The following is a 19453-nucleotide window of genomic DNA, read 5'->3' as shown; positions in this document are numbered from 1 at the left end:
ATTGGGTAGCTTCTAAGCCATCCGCCAATAGCGTCCCTTGTATAAAATCAACTGGGCAAACAAACTGAGGAAGCGTGTACCATAAATTAAAAGACCCATTGTACGCAGATATCCACGAACCAGCGAAAAATCTGTGATATATATTTAGATATGCTCAAATTTAAAATCCGCGATAGAGTGAAGCCGCGAAAGTCAAAGCGATGTAGCAAGGATTACTGTATATATATATATATATATCTGTATATATATATAGATAGATATATAGATATATAGATATATATAGATATAGATATATATATATATATATATATATATATATATATATATATAGTGCATTTAGCCAACACACCTATATATGAAAAATTATCGGTGTAGGTCAAGTGGTTAGTGTATTGGACTTTCAATCAAATGGTCGAATGCTCAAGATCAATGTAGACAAATTCATTTGTTTAAAAAAATCATTTTTTGATTAATTGATATTGAAGTTTTGTCAGATTACTTCAATTTGACAGTTAAGTAGTTAGCATGTTGGGCGTTCAATCAAATGGTCGAAGGTTCGAGACCAATGTACACAGACTAATTTTTTTTTTAATATTACCAATTTTTCATCATGTATATAGTGAGAAGTCAAGCAAAATGACACCTTTTATTGGCTAACTAAAATGATTATAATATGCAAGCTTTTAAGGCAACTCAGGCCCCTTCTTCAGGCAAGATGTAATCATTTATATACAAATTTGGCGAAATACTCTTTTCAGTGATTTGGTGATATTGGCTCAGTGGATGAAGTGTTGGGCTTTTCTAAGAAAGACTGAAGGTTCGATTCACTAAAAGACCAGTTCTTCACATGTGTGATGTTTCACTGTGGTTAGGATTTTCTGAAATGAGGAAATGAACAGGAATGAATGTTACATTTCACTTTAAAATCGTAGGTTTGATTCCACTCTGTCGCTAATGTCATTTCTCTCGAATGACCTTCCCACCCAAGTCAAGGTTTTATGTAAAATCAATGTATGTGTGTGTGTGTATGTATCTATGTTCCTGCATCACTTCCGAACGGCTGGAGTGATTTTCATGAAACTTGCTACACATGTTTCTCATTGGTCAAATACTGCATCCATCCATCCATTTTCTAACCCGCTGAATCTATACAGGGTCACGGGGTCTGCTGGAGCCAATCCCAGCCAACACAGGGCACAAGGCAGGAACCAATCCTGGGCAGGGTGCCAACCCACCGCAGGACACACACAAACACACCCACACACCAAGCACACACTTTTAGAATCGCCAATCCACCTAACCTGCATGTCTTTGGATTGTGGGAGGAAACCGAGCGCCGGACCCACGCAGACACGGGAGAACATGCAAACTCCACGCAGGGAGGACCCTGGAAGCGAACCCGGTCTCCTAACTGCGAGGCAGCAGCGCTACCACTGCGCCACCGTGCGCCCCTTGGTCAAATACTGTAGGGTGAAATCAACCCTAACTCACCCCCTTCTGGGTAGGGTGGAGGATAATCTTGTGGTCTTCAATGTGTATTATCATCTAGTTGACACTAGGAACAACCACCAGAGGGCAAACTGGAGGTGACTGGCAGCATTCTTTATGTTTGAGCTCCACCGTACCCGGCTGTTGCTATTGAAATTAAATAGAGTTGGCCGGGTTAGCATCCCAACTATTTTTGGTATTCATTCTGCCTTTGTGACTCGAGCCATATATATATCTTTTATTTAAAGCAGGCTGTAACAATCTTGCGGTTCTCTAAGTACAAAACCACATATTCCATACATAATTAACTAGAAGTCCCATTCAAAAAAGGAGCTGTATAATTTTAAAAGATCAGAACACTGAGAGCCCTAATTTAGTGCGACACCCCCATTCCAAACAAGTTTTGACCGAAATGGGAAGTATTGGAGGAGAATTGACTGACATTAAGAGTGGTGTTCCATAGGGGTTAGTGCTAGGGCCGCTGCTATTTTTAAAATATATAAATGATTTAGATAGGAATATAAAGAACAAGCTGGTTAAATTTGCAGATGATACCAAGATAGGTGGATTAGCAGATAATCTCGAATCCATTGAATCATCACAGAGGGACTTGGACAGCATACAAGCTTGGGTTGAGGGCTGAATTATGGCAGATGAAATTTAGTATTACATAATAGGAGGTAAAAATGGCAGGTTTAAATTGAATACACAATGGGAGGTCTGAAAATCGAGAGTACACCTTATGAGGAGGGTTTAAGAGTCATAACTATCGACTTCCCGCCACTGTTCAGAAGCCATTAAGAAGGCTAACAGAATGTCAGGTTATATAGCGCCTTGATGTGTGGAGTACAAGTCACAGGAGGTTCTGCTCCAGCTTTATAACACACTGGTGAGGCCTCATCTGGAGTCCTGTGTGTAGTTTTGGTCTCCAGGCTACAAAAAGGACAAGAAAAAGTGCAAGAAAAGGTCCAGAGAAGAGCAACTAGGCTGATTCAGGGCTACAGGAGATGAGTTATGAGGAAAGATTAAAAGAGCTGAGCCTTTACAGTTTAAACAAAAGAAGATTAAAGGTGACATGATTGAAGTGTTTAAAATGATGAAGGGAATTAGTCCAGTGGATCGAGACTGTGACTTCAAAATGAGTTCATCAAGAACACGGGGACACAGCTGGAAACTTGTTAAGGGTAAATTTCACACAAACATTCGGAAGTTGTTCTTCACACAGAGAGCCACAGACACATGGAATAAGTGACCAAGTAGTGGGGTAGACAGGAGGACTTTAGGGACCTTCAAAACTCGACTTGATGTTATTTTAGAAGAGTTAAGTGGATAGGCCTGGTGAGCTTTGTTGGGCTGAATGGCCTGTTCTCAACCAGACTGTTCAATGTTCTAATTAATAAAATAAAAATAAGAAATGGTGAACTACAGTAAGTGTATGGCAGAAAAACACCCTGGATGGAATCTCAGTTCATCTCAGGTAAAGTGATAAATCAATCATTGAATAATTATTAACTAAAATCCAATAAAAATGTAGCAAGTACAATTTATATGTTCAAAAGACATACACAGCAGTCCACCCTCGCCTGGCTTAGTGAGTTATATTAAATGTATTTTTAAATGTTTACATATATAAAGCTAAAAGAATAAAAAAAATAAGGAGCAGCAGCAACAGACAAGTCATCAGCATTTTAATATTCAACTTTAAGCCTTTTGTTTTGGGGGTCTGTCCCGCTCAAACCTGGGTGAGCTTGCAATACGAAGGTAAATTTGAACACAAGCGGACGTATTGTTATTTAATGGCTCGTGGCCTCTGTGTTATCTGCTTCCTTCCTCTGGCATTCACAGCCTTCAAGCCATTTCATTTTAATGCTCAGTAATTGCTCATAACGTATCGCATTCCAGATCAGGAGAGCTGCGCAGACAATAGCACCGGCTGTACCCACGGCTGCATCCAGGGGCCCTTCGGAGCCCAGTGCACATGTCCGACAGGATACAGGCTGACCAATGACTCGAGGACCTGTGAAGATATCGATGAATGTCAGCCGCCAGGAATCTGCAGCCAGCATTGCTTCAATGAAAGGGGATCATTCAGGTGTCACTGCGAGGACGGCTATGCGCTGGAAGGCGACCAGAGAACATGCAAGGTGACAGGTAGGCTAAATCAGGTCTCTTTGAAAGGCTTACCAGTGATAACACTTCAGGTTTTTTATGATGGAGCAAACAACATTGTTGACTTTTTATTTTTTTTTTTTGATGATAAACTGCCTAAGGAGAATTAAATCTAAATCCCATGTGGCCCTTTCCTCATCTCTTGAGAAATCTATATATTTGAAAATCATGCACAACTTTAGTTTTCCACAGACAGTGAGATTTCTTCAGGGCAGCTATTAATGGCCTCTTCTTTTGCTGTACTGCTCTTTTACGTTACTGCTTATTACTTGGTTAAAAACCAGCAAATACAAATCAGTGACATGGCACTCACTTGGGGGGATGTGAGCTGTCTAAAAGCACAGCAAGCTAATCTCAAGTAGCCAAAGACACGATTGTTTCCAGCGCCGTCTTTTCTGCTACGTCAAGATCTGATTACAGCAGATAAGTAAAATTGCTTCTCTGCCACTGAAATCAATTGACTTGCTGTAATTAAAAAAAAAATAATCTATAACAAAGGCCAGTGTTACCAGCCATTAGAGAAGAATCCTACCTTCATGGCGTAACAGGAGAGCACCACCTAGGCATCTCCCTCCTACCTGGAAAAACACCTAGCAAGAAGGGGGGATTTAGTAATCGCAAATACAGGGTGGGGATGATCATAGGAAGAATATACAGTATTAAAAGATAATCTAGTATAACATTCTCAAATTCATTTATACCATCTCAGGGTGCAAAAGGCTACCCTGCCAGCATTGGGCACAAGACAGGAACCAGCCATGAACAGGGTGCCAGTCCATCGCAGGGCTCCACTCTCACCAATGCCCACACTCACAGTGCCTATAGAAAGAATTTACCTCCTTGGAAGTTTTCACATCTTATTGTTATGCAATATTGAATCACTGGGGATTAATATGACTTTTTTGACACTGATCAATAGTCAAAATGAGAACAGATCTTTGTAAAGTGTCTAAATTTATTAGAAATATTAACCACAAAATAACTGATCACATAACTATGTACCCCTTTCAAGTCACTATTTAGCAGGTGCACCTTTGGCAGCCACGACAGCCTTGATTTTGAGTGCACAGATTTCTCACTATCTGCTGTGCACATCTGGACTCTGCCATTTTTCCCATTTTTCTTTGCTCAAGCTCTGTCTGATGGGATGAGGAGTGAACAGCCTTTGTCAATTCTACCCAGAAAAATCTATCTATCTATCATTATATAGTGCCTTTCATCCAGCCATCTCTCTATCATTATATAGTGCCTTTCATCTATCTATCTATCTATCAGTTATATAGTGCCTTTCGTCTATCTATCTATCATTATATTGTGCCTTTCATCTATCTATCTATCTATCATTATATAGTGCCTTTCCTATCTCTTTTTCTCTCCCTATTTCACTCTGTCTGTCTATCATTATTTAGTGCTTTTCATCATCTATCTATCATTATATAGTGCCTTTCATCCACCCATCTATCTATCATTATATTGTGCTTTCATCCATCCATCTATCTATCATTATATAGTGCCTTTCCTATCTCTTTCTCTTTCCCTCTATCTATCATTATATAGTGCCTTTCATCTATCTATCTATCATTATATAGTGCCTTTCATCTATCTATCTATCATTATATAGTGCCTTTCCTATCTCTTTCTATCAATCTATCGTGACTTTCACATGTCTATCTATCTATCTATCTATCTATCTGACTTCAGAATCTCCCATGTGCCTTTTGGCAGACTCTTGATGAAATTTTGTTTGCTTTTCTTCCCTTTGCCTGTCTCTCATAAAGCTGTGACTTGTGAAGGCCCTGGTTTTACAGTTGTGGACTCCACATTTTCTCCAGTCTTAACCCCTGTAACTTGTAACTCCTTTAGAATTCTCATAGGTCTCTTGGCAGCTTCCACCACTAGCATGACGTCCTTTGATTTAGTTTGAACTGATTTAGCAATTTAAATGAACATTTTATTGGCCTTTTGAATTGTTTCGGTGGAGGTCATGTAGAAGGAGTGAGCAGTGGGCCTCTGAGAGGTCACCTTTCTTTAATGTCATCGCCCTGGACTATGTCCCTCATTGTCCTGTGCTCCTCACTGTCTTGTCCCTGATTCAGGCATTGTGTTGGCCATCCATTTTACTGCCTAAGCCGTGTCGCTGGTCGGAGGGCTTAAACAAATGGACATCTTCATGTGAAAGTACACAAGCTAGAAATCGAGCTTTGTCACGCCATGCCATTTGCATTTCCCTTTCCTATCAGTATGTATGTATGCAAGTAGCAGCTCCATATGTACAAAGTGCAGGTTTGGTGGTCTTTTGGCCTTGGAACTCCTGCAGATTTTTTTCTTCTCCAGCCTAACTGGAGTTTTTTTTGTTCTTTATGTCCTCCTGCTAGCCTGACCTTCCCCTTTTCTTTGTTATATTATGTATAATATTATTGCCTAATCTTGTTTATGTTTTATACATTAATTTCCTTTTTATTTCATCTTATAAAATACTTTGCGCTACATTGTTTGTATGAAAATGTGTCCTATAAGTAAATGTTTCTGCTGATGTTGTTTAAAGTGTATATTTAACGCTAGCGATTTTATAGCATGGGAACATTTCCTCATTTCTTTTTTATAAATTTTTCACTCCAACAATACAGTTTTCTTGATGAGTAAATGAGTATATTTTCTGTGTGTGCCTGATAGGTACTCGGGATACCCTGCTACTAGTTGCAAGCCGGAGCCAAATAGTATCTGACAATATCACATCCCAACCAAATGTCATCGGTTTCCTGGTGCGAGATGGAAGAAATATCGTGGCGATTGACTTTGACTCGGTTACTGACAGAATTTACTGGTCAGACACGACACAGGACAAAATCTGGAGTGCCTACAAAAATGGCACTGAAAGAACAGTTGTAAGTGTCACGTTCATGATTTGATATTTGCCATGCTGGTGGTTTCATTTCCTGATGTAAATTTAGTTTGATGACGATGATGAAGACGATGATGATGATGGGACATTAATGGAGTTTCATTAATTCTTAAATTTCTGCAGCCCTAATTTGAATTTTACTCTTTATTCTAACAATGGCTCTGAGGCTAAGGATCTGCGCTGGTATCCCAAAGGTTGCTGGTTCGAATCCCCGCCACTGCCAAAAAGAGATCCTACTCTGCTGGGCCCTTGAGCAAGGCCCTTAACCTTCAATTGCTCTAGGGGAGCTGTACAATGGCTGACCCTGCGCTCTGACCCCAAGGGGTATGCGAAAAACTAACAAATTCCTAACATGAGAAATTGTATAAGGCGGAATAAAGAACAAAAAAAAAAAATTACAAATAATCATTTTTAAATCTTCTGTTCAGGTGACAGCAGCACCCGTGGATTTGCTTCCAGCTACCACGCTTGATCTCTTTTGGATAATTTGTTTTTTACATAATTCTCAACTCTTTGACGTATCTGTACAGACAAATCACAATTTATTACGTTATCACGAGATAAGTAACCATGATTCTTCATTCTCACAAATCAGTAAGTTCACCTTGCAAATGAATGACTTATGCAAGAAGATATTTATTTAAACTATTTAGTAACCCCCCATAATTGTAGTTTCCCAGACATTGTGCTAAACTCCTCTCAGACTACATTTAATAAACCACATAGACTTTTGTGTCTACTAAAGTACTAGGTTGTTGTATCGTGTTAGCCATTATGAATGTAGTGAAAAGTCAAGCAAAATGACACCTTTTATTGGCTAACTAAAAAGATTACAATATGCAAGCTTTCAAGGCAACTCAGGCCCCTTCTTCAGGCAAAATGTAATCTACTAAAAAACAGGACATTTCCCTTGTTTAATGTAGAGAACACAAAGGAAATGTTGTCAGTACTCCAACTGATAATAAAATTCTTAAAAAAAGATCTGATTGCGATGCAAGGCATGCTATTCATTTTCTGTTTTGTCCATGTCCACTGCTCTCTGTAGAAAAATCATTCTGGAAAGTTAAAAGCCGTACCACAGAAAATAAAACAGAATTTCGGTCTTCTGACAGACAACATTCAATTTCACCGCACTTTAAGAGACACAGCGTAAATTAGCTGATCTGAAATACAGTTTTAGAAATTGTGTGCCCTTTCCCTAGAGAAGAGGATTCATGTGGTGAATACATTTTTAAATTCAACTCTTGCAGTCCTAACGGGCTAAATGAATTCTGGGACTGGAGCTGTTATCCATAAATACCCTCATGGTATAAACTTTCACCTCTATTCCTGTATGTATTTCCAATTTCAGAAAACTAATGATGGCCGGTAAACTGTATGGGTAAATATCATTTTATCCATTTATTCCTATTAATTCCTTTTGTAAGTTTAAAAGACACCGTTGATATTTTTTCAAGTCAACACTATTTCTTCACAGACACGGTATATATGCATTTGCCAAGCAAAATTATGTTTTAAAGGTAAGTGCTTTCTATAAATTTAAAAAATATATCTTGTCTGCTTTGGTGTTTTTCATTGGAGGCTATGGGGCACGGAGGAAAAGCTTAAAAACTTAGCCAGCATTTCTCAACCTTTAAGTATTTGCAACCCGAGTTTTCATAATAGTTTTAATCGCGCCCCCCATAATGTTTTTTTGAAAGGAGCCCACTAATACCAATTTGTTCTTTTTTAATTAATGATACAGTCAACCCTCGTTTATCGTTCCAGACTGCTGCGATAAATGAATTTCCGAAGTCGAAACCATATGTTTGTGTGGTTATTTTTATATATTTTAAGCCCTTATAAACTCTCCCACACTGTTAACATTATTAGAGTCCTCTAGACATGAAATAACACCCTTTAGTCAAACGTTTAAACTGTGCTTCATTACAAGACAGAGATGGCGGTTCTTTCTCACAATTAAAAGAATGCAAACATATCTTATCTTCAAAGGAGCACCGTGAAGAGCAGATAATGTCAGAGAGAAAAGCAAACAATCAAAAAATCAATACGTACTTTTAAGTATACAGAAGCACCGCGATAAAGCGGCATTTTGTAGAGGAGCGTCCTATCTTCTAAGCAAACAGCCACTGTGTAAACAGCCCCCTCTGCTCACGCCCCCTCCGTCAGGCAGAGAGAGTGAGAGAGACAGAGAAGCAAACAAAACAAGCGCCACGCGGGAAGCATATCTTATAGCATTGAGGAGTTTTAGTTAATATGTAATACATGCTCTGATTGGGTAGCTTCTAAGCCATCCGCCAATAGCGTCCCTTGTATGAAATCAACTGGGCAATCAAACTGAGGAAGCATGTAACCTAAATTAAAAGACCCATTGTCCGCAGAAAGCGGCGAACCAGCGAAAAATCCGTGATATACATTTAGATGTGCTTACATTTAAAATCCGCGATAGAGTGAAGCCGCGAAAGTCGAAGCGCGATATAGCGAGGGATTACTGTATATCATAGATGCATATTTTATTATACCTACTTAACTTTTATCGACATTTATCTAACTCAATATTTATTTTTCTAGTATCAGAATGTAGTTTAAGTTAATTTGTTTTGGCTTCAATAGATGTATTTTTCATATTTTTGATTCTTGTTTTCTTTTTTCACATCTTCACGTCCCCCTTTTTGTTACTTCGCACCCCACAGTTTGAGAACCACTGTTTCAAGCCAAGACAGTTGTCAAGTATTGATCTTTGCCTTTCGTGTTTGTGACAACAAAAGGGAACGGGAAGTAATCACTTAATTGCTTATTCCTGGTACCATTTTTCTCATGATAAGGGTACATTTTCTATTTGTTTTGTGCAAATTCTCACTTAATACAGACGTAAATCCAAACAAACCAACCATGTGACATGAAAGGTTTACAGTGATTTGCTTTGTCGAGAAAAAAACACTCCAGACTGGGGGAAAGGTTATTGCACAGGATAAGTAATAAAATGTGGCTGGTCATCTTTTAAAATGGCTCAATCTCATAATATTCAAACGACATGCATAAATTATTTACAACGTGTATGTAATCGCAAGACACTTGACAACTGTCTTGGCTTAAAAAATTGACGTATTTGGTAAGTTTTTAAGCTTTTCCTCCATGTTCCATAGACTACAATGTAAAGTGCCTGTACAGACAAGATACGCTGTATTTGTTTTAATTTATAGGAAGCGATTAACTTTAGAACACAATTTTGGATGGCAAATTCATATATAACATGGTACATACCTTCAATTTGAAAATGACTAAAGTTATCATTGAATCAGTAAGATGAAACCACCTTTTAATATCTATTTACTTGAAGTCTTTTAATCTCTCCTCATAACTCACATGTCTCAGTCCTGAATCATCCTGGTCGCTCTCCACTGGTCTTCCTCTACTGCTGCTATGTCTTTTTATAATATGGATAATAAAACTGCATGCATTGCTCTAGATGAAGCCTCACTAGTATGCCACAAAGTTTAGGCATACCCTCCTTTGAAATGTACTCTACACATTGGGATGCTACATAACCTAACATTCTGTTGGCCTCCGTAATCGCCTCCACTGTCCAATGTCTTGATGTAGAAAGTGACACGTCCACTGTGGCTCCCCAGACCTTCTCATAAGGGGTACATTTAAGTTTCAGACGTTCAGTTGTGTTGTCGAATCTAGTATTTCTACATATAATGTAATGCATTATAAATTATTATTAGTAATTTTCAAGCAAGATAGTCTAAGACACCCCATTACCCTGAAGTGAAAATAGTGGATGTTGAAAAATAAACGGATTATTGAAGTAATCAATAATAGCTACTCCTCATGCACACACACTTTGTACAGCAACCATGAAAAAGTAATATTCTGTTTGCTTCTCCTTCATCTGTTCAGTTTATTTCACTCACGGTCTTTGTTCTCATTTTGCCAGGTATTCGACAGTGGCGTTACTGTGACAGAGAGCATTGCAGTTGACTGGGTTGGAAGAAATTTGTATTGGACTGACTTTGTTCTTGAAACCATCGAAGTGTCCAAATTGGATGGTAGTCATCGGACTGTGCTGATTAGTGAAAATGTAACCAACCCCAGAGGGCTCATTTTGGATCCCAGAAATGAGTAAGTCTCTAAAAATACATCCTAGACCAAAGGCTGACCATGTGGGAGGCTGTGTGTTTGTACCCATAAACACTTAGTCATTAATTTATCTCCAGACTGTGGTCCCTTTTGTGTTGTGTTTGCATCTTCTTATTTATCATCTTGTAGATTTCATTCCGTAGACCAAAGAAGTGGAGTGATGAGATTAAATCATTTTAGTGTTGTAGATGGAGAACGGGCATCCTGGCCGGGAAGGAGGACAGTTTCTTACCCAGATGGGAGGCAGAAACAGAATGACAAATGAGTTGGCTGGCTGAACAAAGAAGTGACTTTGTACCTGGCCAGAATTAATTAATGTTTGGTCCAATGGATGCCAGAAGTTGGTAGCAGTTTCAGTGGTCCTCTTGTGGCAGACCAGTCAGGACACTCGCATGCAGGGCTGGATTAACCAATACACAAAATAAGCAGATGCTTAGGTCCTTAAGGGAAGAGGGGCACCACAGAAATTTCCCATTGCTGGATTTACCATGGACCATATGATCCAAAACTGCAAAATAAACATTATTCTCCATCTTGCTGTATGTTTTGTTTAATTACAAAAAATACAACTATATTTTACGTTTTTTGTTTATATTTTGAATTAGATAGATGGGGGCAGCAAAATCTTTTAAGTGCAGATTGTTTTAAGTGTAAAGGTCTCAATCCAGCTCTGACTGCTGGGGTGCTTGGGAGTTGGAGTCCAAATGTGCAACCCTTTGTTGGAATCTCTGCGTGTCAGGAGAGGGTGCTGTCGGGGAGAACATCCCTATTTTCTGTATGGCCCAGAAGTGCTTCCAGGAAGCATTCCAGGGTTCCGCTTGAAAAGAAGCCCACCACCTCACATCGGATGAGTCAGAGTTGGGAGGCAGACAGTAGCACTCAACTAGAGGTCAAAAGAAGGAAAACCTTATGTTGTGTATATTTCAACTGGTCTTTGGAAAGGTGATTTTGGAAAGGTAGTGAGGGTTAATAAATATCTTTTATTTAAACCTACAATTGTGTTGGACTTTACTGTGTCTGAGGTTTGAGGCGCCCTCTGGTGGCTAACATTGGCATTCTGCTGCTCTTCATCCTTCCCATGTTTTGAGTGGGATAGTTCAGTCTTTTCTGTGCAGATTGTTGTTTCAATCCATATGGCTTCAATGAAATGCATTTCATGAAAACCTTGCTGCAACAATTTCACAGGCTTCTCAACCATCCTGGGTACAGGCCCATCATGTTTCCATTGATCAATGTCATCTTGGTTTTTTTTTTTTCTTGCAGTGCTCATGTAATGTTTTGGACGGACTGGGGAAGAAATCCTCGAATTGAAAGAGCCAGCATGGATGGGAATATGAGAACAACAATAGTCAGCAATAAGCTTTACTGGCCTAATGGCTTGACAATTGATTACCCCAACAGATTGCTGTACTTTGCAGATGCTTACCTGGATTTTATTGACTACTGTGACTATAATGGCAACAACAGGAGACAGGTTCTAGCCAGTGATTTGGTACGAAAACACATTGGATTTGTTACAATCCCATTGGAGTCAGTGCAAGAGATAATCTAATAACAACATAACATTCTAAAGAAGGCACAGGGACCCATGGGGACACACTTAGGGGGTCATTTTAGAACAGCCTGACAGTAAACCATTTTGTAAGTTAACTTTACTTGAAACTTTCCAGTATGGTGCAAAATGAGAAACCAACTTAATCTACCTATATAATGGAATGCTAACTCACTCACTCACTCATTTGCTCACACTATTCTTCTGTTTAGCTAAAAAAAAAGCTGAAATTTGGCAGATGGCACATGTAGAAGAGTGGGTATCCCCTAAAAAAGGACATTTCACTAAGTAGCTGTCCAGTAGGAAAGGACCACAATACCTGCAAACTACATTACAGATGAATAATTCCCAATTCCAGAGGGAGGCACCAGGAATGGTGATGTCAGCAGGACCCTGCCTTCCTGTGGCTCCACCCACAAATAACAGGGAACGTAACTACATTTAAAGAGACAGTACTAAATTACACAATCACAAAAACAACATAAAACATTAGCAATAATAATTTCAAACTATATAAAACATAAAATACACATAACTTCAACCCAACACATTATATGAGGCACAAACACAGACTAACACTAACTTTCAATTGTTTCAAGTTTTTACCTATATTTATCTTTTTTCAGTCTACCATTTTCTCTTTCTCAGCTCTTTCTTTCACATTTCAAAGTGTTAAAGAGACAATTCTTTTGCTTCCTTTTCATAGAAGTCATAAGTGACATGAAAGGATCCCCTAGTTAGCCTATAATGTTCATTTATAAGCATTGTTTCAATCATCTCAATATAATTAAACTAATAAAATGCATTTAATGAGGCAATAATCTCAGTTCTTCCACTGAATTTAGTCCAACCACTGAAATTCCTTTGTTGCATGTTTTTACTCTCGTTGTCACCTCATTACATGCACTTCCTCTCTCTTCACAGCATGGCAGTAACAGCTGATTTCAAAATTTTCTTCACTCAGGTCCTCCAGCATCCCCATGCAATAACAATTTTTGAAGATTATGTATATTGGACCGACAGATACACCCACCGTGTCATTCGTGCCAATAAATGGCATGGAGAGAATCAAACGGTGATGATATACAATCTCCCGCAACCAATGGGGATAGTGGCTGTCCACTCTGCAAGACAACCTCCAGGTAGGAGCTGCGTCTCAGTTAGCATGTTACTTCACTCTTCCATTTTAAATGAAGGTCTCTACCCAGCTGCCTTCTCTGTGATAATGTTCACTCAGAATATTAGTACTTTAATGGAATCATTTACAACAATATGGTTTGAATGTGTTGTGTAAAGATTTTGAAATTCTATTACCTATTCTAATACCTATTGTACCATGGTTGGGGTTAACTTGCAGCATACTCCTAAAAAGTTACCGGATATAAGGGTCTTGGTTACTCTTTTCCCGCAGTCAGCTTTCAGGGGAGAATACATAATATTGTAGTGTTCTGAAATTTGGGTAGACAATTCTTTTCACTTCCTCTTCTTGCAAAGTTTCAAAAATGTAATTTTTCAGACATTTTCTTTGCAGTCTTTAACTAAAAGGATTTGTTGGAATCTGACGCTTTAGCTGAAGATATTTATCTTGTACTATTTAGTGGATTTGGCTTCTTGGATGTGAATCCCACACCACATTTTTTTCAGTGTGGAATTTGCTTGATCCCCACCATGTCTATGTGACTTTTCCCTCAGGTACCCGTGTTTCCCTTCCATTTTCAAAGCCACTAACCATACAAATTAGTTTAAATGACAACTCTAAATTGCCCTGTGTGTGTTTCATGAGTGGACTCTGTGATGGACTGGCATCCTGCCCAGAGCCGTTTGCTCTCCTTGATGAAAAAGGTTCCACCCTCCATGACTATAAATTGGATTGAGTAATTTTTTTTTACCCCAACAACTGTAAGCGCCAACATAATAATAGGCTCCTTAGCTATAATACCTGGCAATATTATGATAACCAAGGTTAAAGCTGTGGTATGAAACTACATACCACCTTTACTTAAGAATACAAAATGTCCTCAAAAGTTCAGAAGCTGTTTCTCTCTGACCAAACAGTGACCTTTATGAGCTGGAATGGCAAAGGTCTCAATCATGATCTAAAGAAAAAAAAAGCATTTTCTTACCTAACAGGTCTAAATGCCAAGATAGTATGTTTACAGGAGACTAACTTAATAAGTAAGGACCAGTTTTGGTTGAAAAGAGATTGGACTGGCCAAATCTTTCCTTCCAGCTATACAAAAAAAAACTAGAGGTTTGGGAATCTTAATACGTAAAACATTTGTATTTTATAGTATTAGACATAGTATCTGATCAAAAAGGGTAATATGACATGGTGATGGGAAATTTATTTAAATCTGAAGTAATTTTGATACATATCTAATATCAGATTTCACCTAAAATGTATTTGCATCTGTTCTGAATATGAACACTCATAAAATTATAATGGCTGGAGACTTGTGTTTTAAATCCAGACATGGATAGGTCTTTAACTACAGTGGTAATAACATCTTAATACTGTACTAAATCTGCCTTTATTTTTACACAGGGGTGAATTATTGCTCTATGAGTCCATGCACTCATATTTGTCTGCTTTCGTCAGTTGGACCGAGATTTTACTCCTGTGCTTGTCCGTCTGGTTGGACCTTGGCTGCAGATATGATCACCTGTGTTCGAGGTATGACAGCTTGTACTCTGTTACTCTCTGCTAAAATATTTCCTCAAGGGAATTTTAATTCTGCTCAATTCCTGGAGGTTTTCAGATTCTTGCACTCTCCTACTAATATTAATGTTATGACTGTCTTCACAACTGAGCAAGTCTTCACCCATCAATTCATTCCTCTTTTAACCCTTTTAATGCAGAATCATTGTGGTCAGAGCTTTTTATAACATATATAAGAACTTTAGGAATTAGGCATGTGTTTTTGGGGAATTAGAAAGAAAAACCAACAGGGACTCAGACCATGCAAATTCAACTTGGACAACAACTAAACGGGGTCTTCTTTTGCCCGTTTAAGTGAATTGATTCTTTTGCTTCATTTGATATGGAAAATTAGGATCTGGTCCCCTCTGATTACATACTCTATAATTCGTAAAATTATTTTCGTATATATGTATGCATGTGTGTATATAAATATATAATTAATATTATTGTTTTTTGATTTTTATTTAATTTATTATATGTAAATATATAATTATTTATATATAAAAATACAATTCATTATATATTTAACATATATGCCATTGATCTACTTCCATACATAAATTATGAAAAATATTTAAAAGGCGTAATTAAAATCATTTAATTTCAGGATCACAAGTGAAAAGGAATTGTGCTGGTCGAAATTATTTGATCACAAATCACATGAAATGAAAATTGTTAGACTGATCCTTGGGTAGTGACTCATTCATGAATAAAATTAACTGGAATTGTTAGACTAATTAAAATAAGATGTTTCATTATAGAATTATAAGTGAATGAGAATTGTACGAATCACATGAAGCAAAAATCTTTAGAATGATTCTCGGGTAGTAACTCATTTAAGATTTGAATCAAAATCATTAGACCGATTTACGAAACAGACAAAAGCAAATCATTACACTGATTCTCGGGTAGTAAATTGTTTATGAATCAAATGAACAAAAATCGTTTGACTTATTCTCGGGTAGTGAGCTGTTCATAAGTCAATTGAAACAAAGGTGAGCTTACAAATTAAAACCAGGAATTAAAATTTATAAACATACACAATAAGACATAGTAACATACAAAAACAAGCTTAAACAAATTACAACCAGGAATAAAATTCAACAACATACAGTACACAATAAAACTTGATAATACACAAAAGCAAACTTGAACAAATTAAGACCTGGAACTAAAATGCATCAGTATTGTAACAAAAGCGAGCTTCAACTTATTGAAACTAGGATAAAATGCATGGATGTACACAGTAGAGCACAGTAAGGTTACCCAAAGGTGGGCCTGAACAAATGGGTCTTAAGGGTCTTTTTAGAGGTGTCCACAGTGTCCACTGATCTCAAGTCTACAGAATGAGAGTTCCACCGCCTCAAACACACAATGTCCTTTAGTTTTCAGTCCGCACTCTTTTAATTCTAATGTTTTATGTACAACACCAATTTCCTCTTCATTCCATTCGCAGGCGCTGGTCTGTGCTTTTTTTCTTCTGCATTTCAGTTCGGCTCCTAAAATTTAAAATGACTTGGTGTCCAATAGGTAGTGTCTCATGTGCTGCCCCCTGTCATATTCTAATGAAAATGCATAAAGTAAGGCACCGCTTTCAATTAAAACTTGTTTAGCACTTCCTGATCCACATGTGCCTGTTGGATCTAATAAAATGTGATGATAGGGAGCAAACATTTTTATAAGGTATGCTGGATTCCAACATAAATGCCGGAAGAAAGTTGTCAACAACCTCCCATTTGAAAGTCTGTTTCTAATCTTTAATTTTGGTAGTAAATATTCCAAATCATTTTTCTCCTTCTTGTGGGGTATTTCATTAAGAGTATACAAAGAACCTTTAATCTAAAACTTCAGCAGTTGCTCCTGGTTTCAGAAATTGAGCCCATCTCAAGTTGCAACTTCTGGGAACATCTGAAAATATTGCAGCTTTATTTACCATAGAAAGGTGAATGATGACTCAGGAATGAGTCGTCGTGATGTGCCTGTGGCAAACTTGCTTAAGTTTAATCTGCGATGACAAAGCAATTCACACCACAAAAATGAACTTTCATCAGAATTGCTTTGCTTGACCATGAGCCTTGCAGTGTTTCATTTGTATTCCATTGTAAAAATAGCAGTGAGTCCAATATAGTATATCAAATGAAAAAAAATCTAAAAATATTATAAAGAAGATGATAAAAGGTAGACTGTGAACTTTACCGGGGTATCTGCTGCATTATATGCAGTGTAATGGGTACCCGGCCTGGGCTGGCATTCTGGCTGGGATGGGTCAAGGTACCATACCTGGTCGGGAGCCCAGTTTAATGGAAGGACAGAGGGAGGCCAATAGCATGGCTTATTTGCTCCCTCGATACCATAGATGGCAGTCTTCCTGAGCTACGGTGCAGGCAGGGCAGGCTGGGAATTACAGTCCCATTAGACAGCCCTGTGGTATTCCATGGGTGCCACCAGGAGGAGCTGCAGGGACATATTGACCCTACTTTAGGGATCTTCCACCTGACCCAGAAGTGGTTCCAACCTGTAGTGCGGTAACACTGAAGTACTTGCAGGTCTGGCTTAAAGGAAGGAGTCATTAGAGGAGCTGGACAACACTTGCCTGGAAGAGTGGAAAGAAAGAAAGAAAGAAAGAAAGAAAGAAAGAAAGAAAGAAAGAAAGAAAGAACTGTACTTGTGCTGTATTTGTGCATTACCTGCAAAGGTATTTGTTAAAATAAAATAAATTATTTTTTGAACTGGGACTTGCGTTGGTGGGTTGGAGGGTTTGGGGACTCTGTGGCACCTTCTACAGGTCACAGCAGTTGGAAACTAAATGTGGAATATTAAGTGTTAGCTGAATGCTAGAGGTTTACAGTAAAGATGTAGCTATGAATATCCTAAGGGTACAGAATTAGTTATTTATTTATTTTTTCTATTGCTAATTACTTGCTGGGGGGACCATATGCTGTACCAAAGTGTGCAATACCCCATGCTAATTTTTTCCACAATTCATAATAATAATACATTATTATTATTATTATTATTATTATTATTATTATTATTATTATTATTATTTTTGCTTTACCCCAGGAGGGAAGTATTATATTATATTTCAGTTCTCTTAAGTGATGAAACATGACCTCTTATTTAAATAATATATTTTACTGTACTGCCAGCAAATCCTCTCAGTGTATCAAAGCTCTTCTTATTAATGTTGTATCTTAACTCGGAATCACAGAGTCATGCAAATAAGGACAATAATCCATTTATTGAGAACTTTTAAATTGTTTTAGAAGCCTGAGCCTTAGCTGGAAGTATGTTTTATACGCAGTGTGGCCAAGAGGGGGCGCCTCCTAAGCCCCAGACACAACTCAGTCAGACACAAATTCAAGGTTAAAGAAAATTTTATTTTACAAAATCACCTTCAGAGGGTTAAAGCTGATCTAGAACTTTATAATATTCATAATAGCACTTCCGCCTCCTTCCAGTTCTCCTCTGTAAGTGTTGTCCACTGCCTCCCGACTCTGACTTCCTCATGCTGAGAGGGGAGCTTCTTCTATGCCATACCCAGGAGTACTTCCGGTGCCACAGCACTGCATGTATGAAGTGGTAGTGCTCCCCTACAACTTCCCCTGGTGGCACCCATGTAGATTTTGGTATTTTATTTATGTCTAGCCTGCTATACAGTGCTGGTTGCAACCAAAGCTGTCGGTATAGCCTGTGCCTGCTTCCATAATCCTGTAATAGAAATAAAGTTTAGGGAAATAATGAAAGGATTTTACACATATTGTAATGGGGGCGAGTAATGAGGCAGGGCAAGTCCAAGAATAGTTGGGGTGCCAATCGGGCAAAAACCTCACTTAATACAAACAAAAGAAAAACTTTGAAAAAAAACATGCCCTCGTTAGCGCTAGTTGTCTTCCAAATCACTCTTGTGGTGTTCTCAAAGACTCTCTTTCCAGGTCCAAATGAGACTCCAGTGACCAGGGGCCTCATGTATAAACAGTGCGTACGCACAAAAATGTTGCATACTCCCGTTTTCACACTCAAATCGTGATGTATAAAACCTAAACTTGGCGTAAAGCCATGCACATTTTCACACTAGCTAAATGCTTGGTGTACGCAAGTTCTCCACTCGGTTTTGCAAACTGGCGGCACCCAGCGTCAAAGCAGTGCTTTTGTTCCAGTGTGGTTTCCCTTTCTTTTTTAGATCCACAACCCTGACGCGGCTTTATCATATACGCTGAAATTAACCACATACTGTTTATTAGTTTAAGACATCTGATTGTAATTAACCTGTAATAATATAATGGTCCACGGAATGGCCAAACTTTTCCAAGCACCATAGCTGCTTTAACGTTGTTTCTCTCGATGCGCCACGCAGACAATTTATCCCACTGTATACTGTACCTGAGTGTGCAATCTGATCAGAAAGAGAATTATCGGTTGTGGAAGCTGACCTGGTCACAGACAAGCAGACACGCCAATGTCACCCAACACACGTTTATTATACATTATATAC

At 38.3% G+C, this 19453-nt stretch overlaps 1 protein-coding gene across 1 annotated transcript in view; it reads left to right on the top strand.

Moving 5' to 3' along the window:
• Nucleotides 1-19453, top strand: part of lrp2a (low density lipoprotein receptor-related protein 2a) — a 248832-nt gene that overhangs the window by 75843 nt on the left and 153536 nt on the right. Inside the window, 6 exon segments of the mRNA XM_039757567.1 lie at nt 3391-3639; nt 6331-6542; nt 10503-10687; nt 11969-12197; nt 13222-13399; nt 14803-14931. Of these exon segments, the coding sequence (XP_039613501.1) occupies nt 3391-3639; nt 6331-6542; nt 10503-10687; nt 11969-12197; nt 13222-13399; nt 14803-14931 (1182 nt within the window).

Source organism: Polypterus senegalus, chromosome 6 (genome assembly GCF_016835505.1).
Source record: "Polypterus senegalus isolate Bchr_013 chromosome 6, ASM1683550v1, whole genome shotgun sequence".
NCBI classification, from domain to species: domain Eukaryota; kingdom Metazoa; phylum Chordata; class Cladistia; order Polypteriformes; family Polypteridae; genus Polypterus; species Polypterus senegalus.
The sequence above is the reverse complement of the archived record's forward strand: the minus strand, read 5'-3'. Positions and strand labels throughout refer to the sequence as shown.